Source organism: Pseudonaja textilis, chromosome 2, assembly GCF_049901715.1.
Source record: "Pseudonaja textilis isolate UNSWEBS1 chromosome 2, rPseTex1.2, whole genome shotgun sequence".
In the NCBI taxonomy this organism is placed as follows: Eukaryota; Metazoa; Chordata; class Lepidosauria; order Squamata; family Elapidae; genus Pseudonaja; species Pseudonaja textilis.
In genome coordinates this window covers 81,173,150-81,185,457 of record NC_141991.1, presented here as the reverse complement: position 1 = coordinate 81,185,457, position 12,308 = coordinate 81,173,150, and the positions used below count along the sequence as shown (strand labels likewise).

Sequence of the window (12,308 nt, the reverse complement as noted above, 5' to 3'; positions counted from 1 at the left end):
ATTCCCATGCCTCGTTTAGCGAAGGGGTGAAAAGTCCCAATGCATCATGTGACAATGCCGTGATGATGTGAGTTTGATAACCCTGCTCTAGCTGGTTGGTAGCAGATTGTGAATGTTGCAAAGTGGCAACTGATGCTGTAGAGCCTAAAGAACATTGCCCGCATGTTATTTCCTGAAAAGAGTGGAAGAACAATGGTTGGGACAGCGAGGGTTCTCCTAGAACTTCCAAAGGTGATTGAATCTGAAAGTGGTAGCTTCAGGAACCTCTTTAACATGAATGGCTTTGGGAGAGTCAGTAGAGACTTTGAGTTTAGGCTGGAACTGGAAAGAAGGTTCCCAGTTCAGGAGTGGAGAACCTTTGTTTTGAGCCAGTCTGGGGAGTTCTGGTGATGGAAGGGATCCTGGAAAATCATTACTGTGTCATCTGGAATTGAATCTAGCTCAGCTAAAAAGTTTGAGAAAAGCTGCTCCTCACTAATTGTAGAGAGATAACAAGGTGTATTTGGACTTTAGTGAGAAGTGGCTGATTAGCAGAAGTTCCGTTAGAAAGGGAGGAGAGAAAGAAGAGAATGCTCAAGAAATGAGCATTACAAGAGTTTTAGAATATATTACTAGAGGGTAGAGATATTGCTCACTTGTAGATACGTTCAACTAAATTTTACGACTCGTGGCAACCTTGAAGCCAAGAGGAGGAGATATGAGTCTTAAAAGATGTTCTTTTTGTGGCCAGAATTCTGCTCTTGAAGTGACAAGAGTATGAATGTCTGTTTGTTAAATTAGCAACATACTAGGGAGCTTGCTGGTGTACTGACTGCTCTGTTTCTTGACAGCATTCTTTTCCCAAATTCCTGGATCTGGTATTCCAGTTTATATTAGTAGCCTCCTCTAGATTTTTTGTCTTTGGTGACTTCAATATTCATGCAAAGGGCAGAGGTTGGATGACCTAGGAATTGATACCTCTCCATGGCACTTATGGGGTTGTCTTCAGTAATCTCTGGCCTGACACACACAAGCAATCATATGGCGTTGTTTTTACTTCTCAGCAGCTGAGCTGTAATCTGGAGTGGAGAACATTACACCTAGCCTATCACTGCGGTCAGAACACTCCCCTGTTCAGATGAGGTTGTCAGCAACATGCTATCTCTTTCAGGGGATTAATTTTGTTCAGACGGTCCCCATCTCAGTCATTTCATGGATCCAGATGAAATCTGACAGATTCTTTGAGAGTTTCCCAGCATTTGGCAGGGAATTCTGTTGGTTGCATAATTGATCCCGGAATCAGGGAGCAAGCTGGTCTTTTGATATATTGACTGCTCCTAGATGGAGTTCTGGGACAAAGCCAAAAGTGAGCCTAGCAGCAGATGGATCATAGTTCATGCCGAAGCTTATACCATGGTCATAAAAGAGGCCAAATACCTCTACTTCTCTTCTTTAACGATCAGTGGGCTGTGAACCAGATATCTTGCTTAGGGTCCCGTAAGCCTGCAGAGTTGGACTAAGCAAATAGGATTCCCTCCTGGCTGCCAGGTGTTTAATGTGGTAGCTGGACAGCTTTTATACGTGTTGGGATTTCCTTTAGCCTTTTGACTCTGAAAGATAATGTACTTTCAGATGATCTATGCTTTAGGAGGGAGAGATGCCTGCAGTCTTGAAAGAAATGGTGGTGTGTGTTCTGTATTTGTATTTGCATTCTTGTAACCCTGTGTTCTGATTGGCTAAAATGCACAGCACTCGGATTGGTCGAGTGTGCAGCACTGATTGGCCGTTATGAAGCAACCGCGATTGGCTGAGCCGATCGTGGGTGATTCGAACGGCTGTCATTGGCTGCAGCACCCTGTGCAAGTTCAATATAAGCCGCCGCCGCTCCAAGCCGGCGGGCAGATCTAACTTGAAATAAAAAGAGCTTTTAAATAGTCACTGCCTCGCGTCTCTTCTTGGGACCGATCGACCGATATAACAGTGTGCCCCCTCCTTTTTAGAGAGATGCTGTTGACTCAACTTCAAAGCACCCTGGTGGAAAGCAAACTATCTAGATCATTTACAATCCATTCTGGCACAGACATGGGAATGAAACATCAGTGATTGTCTAGTAGATGATTAGTCCTGGGTGAAGTTAGTCCTGTTAAAACTCTTGGTATTAAATGCCATTGATCATTATACCTTTCTGGACTGCCTCTGAGCACCGGGGAAAGAAGCATGTTCTGTATCTTCCGTAGAAGGTAGTTCAGTAGTAGTGAGGGAGAAGATCTTATTCTGGTGTGGTGACCCCAAAATTGAGATCTGTGGGTTTCAGTGCTCTCCCCCCTGCATTTAAACATCAGCATGGAATTGCTAGGGGAAGGGATCCACTGATCTGTGATGTGGCATCATTAGTATGCAAATGATGCCCAATTGTATGTTACCAAGATAACCCGAGACAGGAACTTTCAGGTTTTTTTTATGGAGACTTTTGTGGCTGAATGAGACATGCTAAAACTGAATCAAAACAAGACAGATCTGTTGTTTCTTGTTGTTCAATAAACTACAATGATGGGAACTGACTACCTGCAAGAAATCCATCAATTTGAGTCCTCCTGGATGGACAAATGGAAGTCACTTTGAGGACGACTTTTACCTAAGCCTGGCTGAGGGGTAAGATGTAGCTTGGTTGAGAGGATACCTATCAGCCCTTTAAGGTAGACCAGACCAAGCGACAAACATGGTGTGGGCTTAAGACTACCTTTATTAGAACAGTTATATTATAATAGCACTTTGCAAGTCTTAATGTATTTCCTTTCCTCCCTCTTTTATCTCATGTGAATATGGGATGGGTGGGAGAGAGAGAATGGCTGAAGTGTCTGGGCTCAAGCCAAGTTTATCTGATTGCTGCTTTGCTATCAGATTGTCCCTCTGTCCTCTAAGGCCATCCATCATACCTCACATCCTCCTATGGACTACTGCAATACGCTTTGCATGAGGCTGCTTTTGAAGACAAGCTGGAAGCTGCAGTAGTCTGCATGTTGTTTGGCAATTATCACCACAAGCACCAGTGCTGCAGGCTTCAAACTGGCTGCCAGTAGGTTCTCATGCAACTCAAAGGACCTATATAAGCCCTTTATGATTTGCCACCTAAATATTTGTGGTGCCTCTTCCAGCCTCTTCTATCCAGATACCTTCATTGAGAACAATTTCCCTACCTCTGTGAGGTGCTCGGGGGCAAAAGCTGGCAGGTGCTGTTTCTCCGTGGTAGCTCCTTTTTTTATGGCACAGGCTCAGTTTGGTATGGGAGGATACCTCAGTTATATGTCGGTCACCCTCAAGCAGTGATGATGATATCATCCATTCAGTCATGTCTGACTCTTGGCAATTCTATGTGCCAAATCTCCCCACATCTTCTGATCTTGCGCTACTTGAATTGTTCTGTGTTCTGGCTGGTGTCAGCTTTGATGGTTGTCCAGCCACCATGTTCCTTGAAGGCCTGGTTTTCTTTTATCCCAAACTCTTCCCAACATAATTGCTTCCTCCAGTGAATTCCTCCACATGACACGGCCAAAGCAAGTGAGATGTAGTTTGGTGATTTAGCCTTCTAGTGACAATGTCTGGTGTTATGCCAAACAATAGGTTAGATAATTGTTTTCAGTTTATTATATTAATTCATCATTTTACCATGGATGTTTTTATATTGGGTTTATAGTGATGTTTTGAACTATGAATTGCTAGGGACACACACAGACACAATTTTCAAAGTAACCAAAAATGTATCATTAAAATCCATTAAAAAGTCATACAAATAATTAATACCTGTAATGCACATGCCTGTAGCCATAAGGTATAGCAATAGCACTTAGACTTACATACCACTTCACAGTGCTTTACGGCCTTCTCTAAGTGGTTTACAGAGTCGGCATATTGCCCCTAACAATCTGGGTCCTCATTTTACCAACTTTGGAAGGATGGAAGGCTGAGACAACCTTGAGCCAATGAGAATCAAACTGCCAAATTGCAGGTAGCTGGCAGTCAGCAGAAGTAGCTTGCAGTACTGCATTCTAACCACTGTGCCACCACCACAGCTCTTATATGTCAGGAGTTATCACAAGGAGAATATAAAATTAGTAATCCTGAACTTGTGTGCTAGAGTTCTGAGTATTATGTCATGAACAGCTTGGCCAAATGGTCCTCCTCAGTTTGGCTTTTTTTCTCAGCTGCTGTGTTATGTTACATTATGATCTGCCATAGGTAGAAACTAACGGGGCATATAAAATGTGGTGTACCAACAGAACCTAACTTTGTAACACGAAAAGGACAAAATTGGGCAGAAAGGTGAAGCAGGAATATTATGGAATCTGGCAGCCCGACAATTTATTTTAGCAACTGGTAGGCAGTCTTTGGCAATGCTTTCTGGCACTGCCTTCTTTGCCAGGAATCCCCTAGCACAGAAAGAGGTAGTTCTGGAAAGCACGTTTTCAAAGTCTTTCCCTTCTAAGGCAATCTGAAATAAATTAAATAATGTAATTGCAATTTGAACATTGTATGGTCCAATGGATGGCCTGTTGGGCGGTAAAATGCTTGCCAGTTTTTTTGTTGGAACAACCATCATGATTAACGGTGTTCAACCTTCTACAAGTTTTTAAAAATTACTCTTATTTCTGGATGTTCTGAAAATTTCTAGCAGCCAGGTTTTACATTGGTTGTTTTGAAGCATCACAACAAAATGCTGGTTTTCTTGCCTTCCAGGCTGTTGAAATAATTCGTTTGACTATTAATAGCTCAGGATTTTAGAGAGCTATTAATTCAGAGGGAATAATGGCAAAATCAAGCATGTTCTACTCCAGCTTTTTCATTAGGGCTGCTGAGGAGGAATTATACACACACACACACACACACACACACACACACAATGTATATATACACACACACACATCTAGATTTGAATACAACTATGAAAGTAGCAACTTTGCACGCACAGTATCATTTTAATCAGTGACTGGAAAAAAAACCTATCATATCGCAGTGTGAATTCTTACTTTGAATATGAACCACAGGAAGTTAAGCAGAGAGTGTGGGCATTCAGTAAACTCATCATATCTCAAACTGCTTAGTAAGTAGAATTGCAAAATGATAAAATCCCCAAAATTTAAATTAACCCCCCCACCCCAATTGCTCAGTTTGATTCAAAATATATTGCAATGCAATGCCACACAACATAATACAATTTCATCTCCTCCCTCAGATGTGAAGTGGAGCTCAACCACATTTTGGTGAGCGTGTGGTTAGAGATCCTGACTTGGAATTAGCATTTTCATGTACCTATCCAACTCACAGTAAAACAGATATTTTTATATAGACATCCACAGGAACTAAAGTATTCATCGATTTTGGGGCAGATTATATAGAAATACTGTCTAATGATTTGGGGGAATTAGAAGTTAGTTCCAATATGGTGGGATTGTTGTTTTTGTGCATTGTTTCCTGGTGACTTCCTGAGCTTGTTCTTGCAGATTTCTCGGCAAGATTTCTAAGAAGTTGTTTGCCATTGTCTCCTTTCTAAGGCTGAGAGAGAAGGCATGGTCCCAGGTAACCTGGGTGGCTTTGTAGCTCAGGTGGGACTAGAACTCAGTTTCCCATTTCTCACCTGGTAATCCCTTCATCAAACCGGCTCTAATATGGCGTTAGCTAGTTCATAAAGAATAATACTTAATATTGTATGCAAGTTGTTAGACTAATCTACCAGCAATACAAGTACGATACATCACAATTGGTAAATACAGAATTAAAAATGGCCTCGGTAGAGTTTCTTGACATTTAATTTCAACAGTAATTAAATAGGCCTGGGTAGGATCATCAACAACTTGATTACAACAATAAACCAAGGCTTATTTGAGTAATAAAAGAGAAGAAAATCCTGCTGTGAAAAACCAGGTGCACTTTCCCTAACAAGTGAGGGAGTCTAAGCTGCACAGTTACAGAGTTTATTACCTTGATTATCTGAAAAGGTCCTAAGAATTTTGGACTCAGTTGTTTTTTTTAAAGAAGGTAAATGCAGCTTTAAATATTTGGTCGGCAGATAAACTTTATCTCCTACTTTAAATTGTGTTTGCTGAAAGCGATGTTTGTCAGCTTGCCTTTTATGGATTTCTGCAGCCTTTTTGGTATTTTCCCATGACTCCTTTAAGCAGTCCATTCATTCATTCATTTACTGACATGCAGGGAGTGGGATCCCTGGGTAATTCAGGCATAGGGATGAATTCCATTCCAGTATTTATCTGGAAAGGTAAAACCCTGTGCTGCTGTATACTGCATTTGTCAGGTTTCCAAGTGATGAAATCAGTTTTAAAAGAAAATAATAAAGTCCATTTTCAAAAAGATTTCTTTTATTTAGGAAAGCATCAAATTGGCAAAGTCCATGGTAATTCCAGATCTGACCCAACCTGGAATTACCCCACAATATTAGAAGTTAGAAACAACCTCCCTAAGTCACATTCTCCAATAGAAGTAATTCAACATTGCTTGATGTCATAAATCCCCACCTCCAGGAGCCCAAGCATGGACAGCTAGTTTCCCATGGGAAAGAAGATCACCTAGCCAAAACAACTCTCTTTATCTCCACTCCTCTCCCCTTAGGAATGTGTCAAGCCCGAAACCCTTCCCCTATGACTGCCACAGAGAAAGTACGAAAAAGAATATATACTAAGACAAACTAAAGTAGCTACACTTATGTCAATTTCGGGCTTGACAGCATTATTGTAAGCGACCTCAGAAAAAGGTAATAAGTCAGTCCAATTAGATTATTGGTAATTTACATAGTACCTTAAGTGTTGTGCAATCATTGCATTCATATGTTCCCCGGATCCATTAGTGCTCGGATAGAAAGATGAGATGAGCCAATAGCCCTAATAAATTCCCACCAAAACTTTGCAGTAAATTGTACTCCTCTGTCTGAAATTATCCTGCGAGGCATTCCATACAGCTGGTAGATGTGCTTAACAAACAGTTTGGATAATTTCCTAGCTGATGGCAGTCCTGAACACGCAACAAAATGAGCTTGTTTGGAGAACAGATCTACCACTGTCCAAATGACCGTGTTTCCTCCACTCTCCGGCAGTCTACTATAAAATCTATTCCTATTTCCTTCCAAGGTTGGGAGTGGTCTGCCACTGGTTGTAGGAGTCCTGGAGGTTTTCCAGGCCTGGTTTTCATGGTATCGCAGGTAGCACAACTTTTTACATTGTCCTCAACGTCTCGTTTTATTCTTGGCCAGTAAAACTGCCTCCTGGCCATGTGCAGGGTTTTTAAATAACCAAAATGCCCTCCCTGCTTTTGAATCATAGCTTTTTCTGTAGTACTTGGAGGTGTAGGGTATTGGGGATGTATAGCTTGGACCCTTTCCATGCTAAGCTGTCCCTCATTGTTAGTAGGTTTTTATTGTGCTGATACCAAGGGTCTGCTGTCAGTTCGTTTTGGTAGTGTTTGGGTCATGTCCGAATTCCCTTAAATCTCTGGTCATGCGCCCAGGTGAGGGAAAGGTGGGATCATCGGATGAATCACTTCTCATTTATTATTGAATTGGGGTTTCCTTGATAGTGCGTCTGCTGATAGGCTCCACACACACCCACACCCCGTGATGTACTTCAATTGAAAATTTAAACTTTTGAAGTATTGCTAGTCTAACTTGTTTTGGTGAGTTTTCTTGGGGTTTTTAGGGTTTCTAGGTTTTTGTGGTCTGTCCTCCCCTTCTTGAAAGGGTTATTGTTGCCCTCTAGGAATTGTCTCCATGTTGGTAGAGCCCAGCGGATTCCATAAGCCTCTTTCTCCCACACAGCCCACTCCTCTCAGTCTCTGGGAGTTTTGGGGATGCATAAGTGCAGGACTGCCGGTCTCCTTTTCCATTTCTCTGGAGAAGCACCTGCTGCCACTGCTATGTCACTAGCATCTACTTGCTCTACAAAAGGCTGCTCTGGATCTGACAGGCATCTTCTGACAGGCTCCTCCACAGAGCCTGGCTTCCTGGGTTTTTGTCACTCTGCCATCTTCTCTGAGTCTTTGCTGCTGCCCGGCTGAAAGTCTTTGCTGCTGGCCTGGGTAAGCAGCCAGGGCTCAAGATCCTGGATGGCAATCCCATCTCGGGATCTTTTAGGGAGATCCGGAATAATGTCAGGTTTCCAAGTGATACTTCCCTTTTCAAAAAGAAGCTTGCAAAGTCCATTTTCCAAAGCAAATTCCTTTTATTTAGGTATACATCAAATTGGCAAAGTCTCTTGTAATTCCGGATCTGACCCGAGCCCGGAATTACACCCAATGATACTGAAAGTTAGAAACATCCACCAAAGTCACATTTCCCAGTCCACATTCAGTCCAGTGCCTCCAGTGCCTCTAAACTCCACCTTCAGCCATCTGCAGGGATACTGCCTGCTCCCTTGGGAAAGAATGTCACCTAACATCCTCCACTATCTATGCTCTCCTTCCATCCGTTGAAATGTGGCGAGCCCGGAACCCCCCTTACAAAGAAAAAAGGATAGCAAATAGTATAATTCTACACTAACTAAAATGGCTACATATGTCAACTTTTGGACTTCACGCTGAAGATTTTTTCCTGCCTCAGTCCATAAGATCAACCAGCCTTGCCTCAGTTTTATGCAAAGTTTAACTCTATGGAAAGGAGAAGAGTTAGATTGTAGTAGTGATTTAACCAATTGGAAGTCTACTGCGAGCACACACATACACACTCCCCTCGCCCCGAGGCCGCTTCTACTGGCCGATCAAAGTGGCTGGTGACTGCACTTGGGGAGCTTCCATCACCCGAAAGAGACTGCCTAAAGGCGAGGTGACACGGGCAGCCATGCCATGCCCTGAAGTGGCTGGGGACTCTGCCTTCAAGGGAGCTTTTGTCGGCTGATAGAAGCGGCCTTGCGGCGAGGGGAGTGTGTGTGTGTGCTCGCCTCGAGGCAGCTTCTACCGGCTGATCGAAGTGGCTGGTGACTGCGCTTGGGGAGCTTCCATCGCCCGAAAGAGACTGCCTAAAGGTGAGGAGACACAGGCAGCCACACCATGCCCTGAAGCGGCTGCCTTTGGGAAGCTTTCGTCGGCCGATAGAAGTGGCCTCATGGCGAGGTACATGAGTATGGGCTGCTCTAGGTGGGGGAGGAAATTAAGTCACCCCCGAAAAGATGGCCTAGCCGTTTTTTTCAGGGGTCAAAAAAAATAAATAAGGCCCAACCTTATTTTGTGAGAAACACGGCAGCAACATGTTCCTGCATCATCAGTAAAGAGGCCTGCCAGTTAACAGAAAGGCAAAAAAAGTCCAGCCAATAAGAGTTCTCCTAACTCCATTCCTTTCTTCTGAGTAAACCTTGCTAAAGAGTCTCTGAGAATCATGGTCGAAAAAGGCATTAGCTGGAGGTCAAGCAGCCTGACACAAAATCGGTTGTCCTTGTAATGGTGACTGCTGCATCTTGAGCTTGTTAGGTCTGTATCTTTTCAACTCTTAAGGATGCAGAATTGTGGCAACTTCTTTAACTTCTACCAGATGCTTTATTCTGATGAACCTTTCCTCTAAAAACTATACAGCCAAGTCTTACCAACCACTACATTTCCACGCACAATTTTATTTTTAATTACCTTCCTCTCCCCCACCCCTAACATTTTAATGCTATGATTGTTTGGTACTTGTCAACATTTATCTATCCACACATACACACACACATTTTGGGGGGGGACTCCAACAGATTTTTTTTTTTTAAATCCAAAGAAGAGTCTTTATTTGGAAGAATCTTGAACATATGATCCCAAAGTTTGGACACTGCATTTCACAATCTCAGAACACTGGTCGAAGTTCTTCTTAATTCTATAGAATTTCTCCACATATTCAGATCGACTCAACAGCTCCACAAAATCTTCATCATGAGTTATCACAAGCAGCTGAAAGTTACGTTGCTGAGATCTACTTTTGATGATCCTTCAAAAGAAAAACAAATGCTGCAGATGTAATGTCAAAGCTGATATAATTCAAAATGTACACTTGACTAATTTTTCTGTTTGATTTTATAATTAGGTGAGAGAAGTTCCAAGAAAACTGTACCTCAGATTGCAATAAGGCCATTAGTACGTCAAGGAAAACAGACAGTGTTACTTGGAAGTAATGAAGTTACTTTGGCTTGTCTGAATCCCATTAGAAATGGCAAGTCAGGCAAGTAAAAATGCTGAACAGGACCTATCCAGTTCTGAGGAATAATATTAACTAAACATTTTTAAAATGTGCTTTCTGTTAGATAACTAAAAATTTCTATTTATTAAAAACTTTACCCATACCCCTTTATTTCTTTAGCCATACAATTATTTCTCTTTCTTTTATATTACTAATTTTTAGGGTTGAATTTCATTTCTAAATATAGGAACCTGCTGGGTTTTTTTTAAAAAAAAACAAGAATATTAAATTCTATGTCATGTTGATGTCTTTGGATCAATAAACTGCCTTCTGACCCTATAACCCAGGGGTGGGCAAACTACGGCCCGGGGGCCACATCCGGCCCGTTGGTCTTTTTAATCCGGCCCGCTGAAGATTGGTACAGAATTAAGGTTTGATGTGAATGATTGAATGATTGCATTCATTTGATTTTGACTTGTAATGACAGGCTTTTCGACACCAGGTGGCGGCCCATCTATCAAATTTTAAAAGTCAATGAGGCCCCCGAGCCAAAAAGTTTGCCCACCCCTGCTATAACCCCTAATTTGGGGTAGAGTCAATTTTCCAGTAACTAAACAGTGAGTGGCATGCAACCCATGAGGCCTCCGTTTGCTGGGTAGGGACTTACTTCCACAGGCTTAAACTTATGCCTGAGGAAAGATGAGCGATGAAAACTATTTATTATGTGTATAAAGGTTGTCCTTGATTTACGACTGTAATTGAACCCAGACATCATAACTTTGAAACTGGATCATAAGTCCAATTTTCGTCATAACTTTGAATGGTTGTTAAATGACCGGCTGAGTCAAGGACTCCCTGTAATTTTTAGTTCCACATAAGTGAATCTTCTTAAACGTCTTAGTAAAATCTGTGGATACTTACTCCACCAAAGCATGTGCAAGAGATTCAATATTTTCTCGGTCAAGATTGGTGGTAGGCTCATCCAATGCAAGAATACCACAGTTAAGACAGAAGGATTCAGCCAGAGCAAGACGGATAATGAGAGAGGCAAGAACCTAAAATTAAAATAAATATCACCATTTGATAAATGGACCAGAATACAAATTATTTAAAATCAATGCAGTACTATCACTAGTATTCCCTTATTACATGAGAAAAATGGCCTGTTCAAAATGCTAAAGGTGCTGTTAAAGATCCCCAGTTTCCTTAAATAAGTATCATTTCCAAGCTTTACCATGAAAGTATTAGCACATTTGAAGCATACATTAATTTAATGCAAGTTATTAGCCATGATTAAACTTCTGAGCCCTCAGATAAAGAAAATCCCAATTAAACTTGTCTTTCTAAGGCTGAAAGTATCCCTAATAACTGTATCTTTACAACACAGTAGCACTGAAACTTTACAGCACAATAGCACTGAAGCTTATCTTGACTGATCACTCTACTTTTCTATGGGCTGATCCTCCGATCTCTTGGAAGGAAAATATAGATCTACTAGACCAGGGGTCCCCAAACACCGGGCCACGGACCGGGACTGGTCCATAGAACATTTCCTACCGGGCCGCCGGTTTGCTGGGTGCCGCCATCTTGTTTGATGAGAAAGTGCTTCCAGTTGAGCTTTTCCAGTTGGAAAGCGGCGTTTGGGTCCTGAAGGAATCCTCACGCCTTAATTTCATCGAAGGGGGAGGGGGGGACTTTGAACGAAACTAAGGCGCGAGGATTCTTTCAGCACCCAAGGCAAGGCGAGCCGAGCCGAGCTACTGTCCCGAAGCCGTCCCGAAGTGAAGCCCATCGACAAAGGTACAAAGGAGGAGTTGAAGGTGGCGGGGAGAAGCGGGGGACGGCTGGCTGGCCGGTCGCTCAGCTCGCCTTGCCTTGTCATGCGTGCTGATGCCGGTACCGGGCCGTGGATCATTTTGTGATGCCGATACCGGGCCGTGGCACAAAAAAGGTTGGGGGCCACTGTACTAGACCACTGGATATATGGGGGAAGGGACATAGTGTGCATATAAAAAGACCCTTTACAGATGACTACCATCTGGGTAATCTGGCATTAGTCACCAGCACTTCCTATGTAAGCACTATATGTTTTAAATGTATAATATTAAAAGGACTACACACTTGAATTAGCTGGGTCACTTACTCCTTTCATGAACTAAAAAATGGACTAGGGTATTTTGTAATTATT

General features: G+C 42.3%; 1 protein-coding gene across 3 annotated transcripts in view; it reads right to left on the bottom strand.

Annotated features, from left to right (window-relative positions):
• Window positions 1-8,181: 8,181 nt before the first annotated feature.
• The window catches only part of RAD50 (RAD50 double strand break repair protein), a 58,123-nt gene continuing 53,996 nt past the window's right edge, over window positions 8,182-12,308 (bottom strand). For all 3 annotated transcript variants that reach the window (XM_087924431.1, XM_087924430.1, XM_087924432.1), the window contains 2 exons: window positions 11,042-11,175; window positions 8,182-9,931 (listed from right to left, as the gene is read on the bottom strand). In XM_087924431.1, coding sequence (XP_087780557.1) covers window positions 9,733-9,931; window positions 11,042-11,175 — 333 coding nt within the window. In that variant the 3' untranslated portion in view covers window positions 8,182-9,732. The remainder of the gene's footprint in view (window positions 9,932-11,041; window positions 11,176-12,308) is intronic.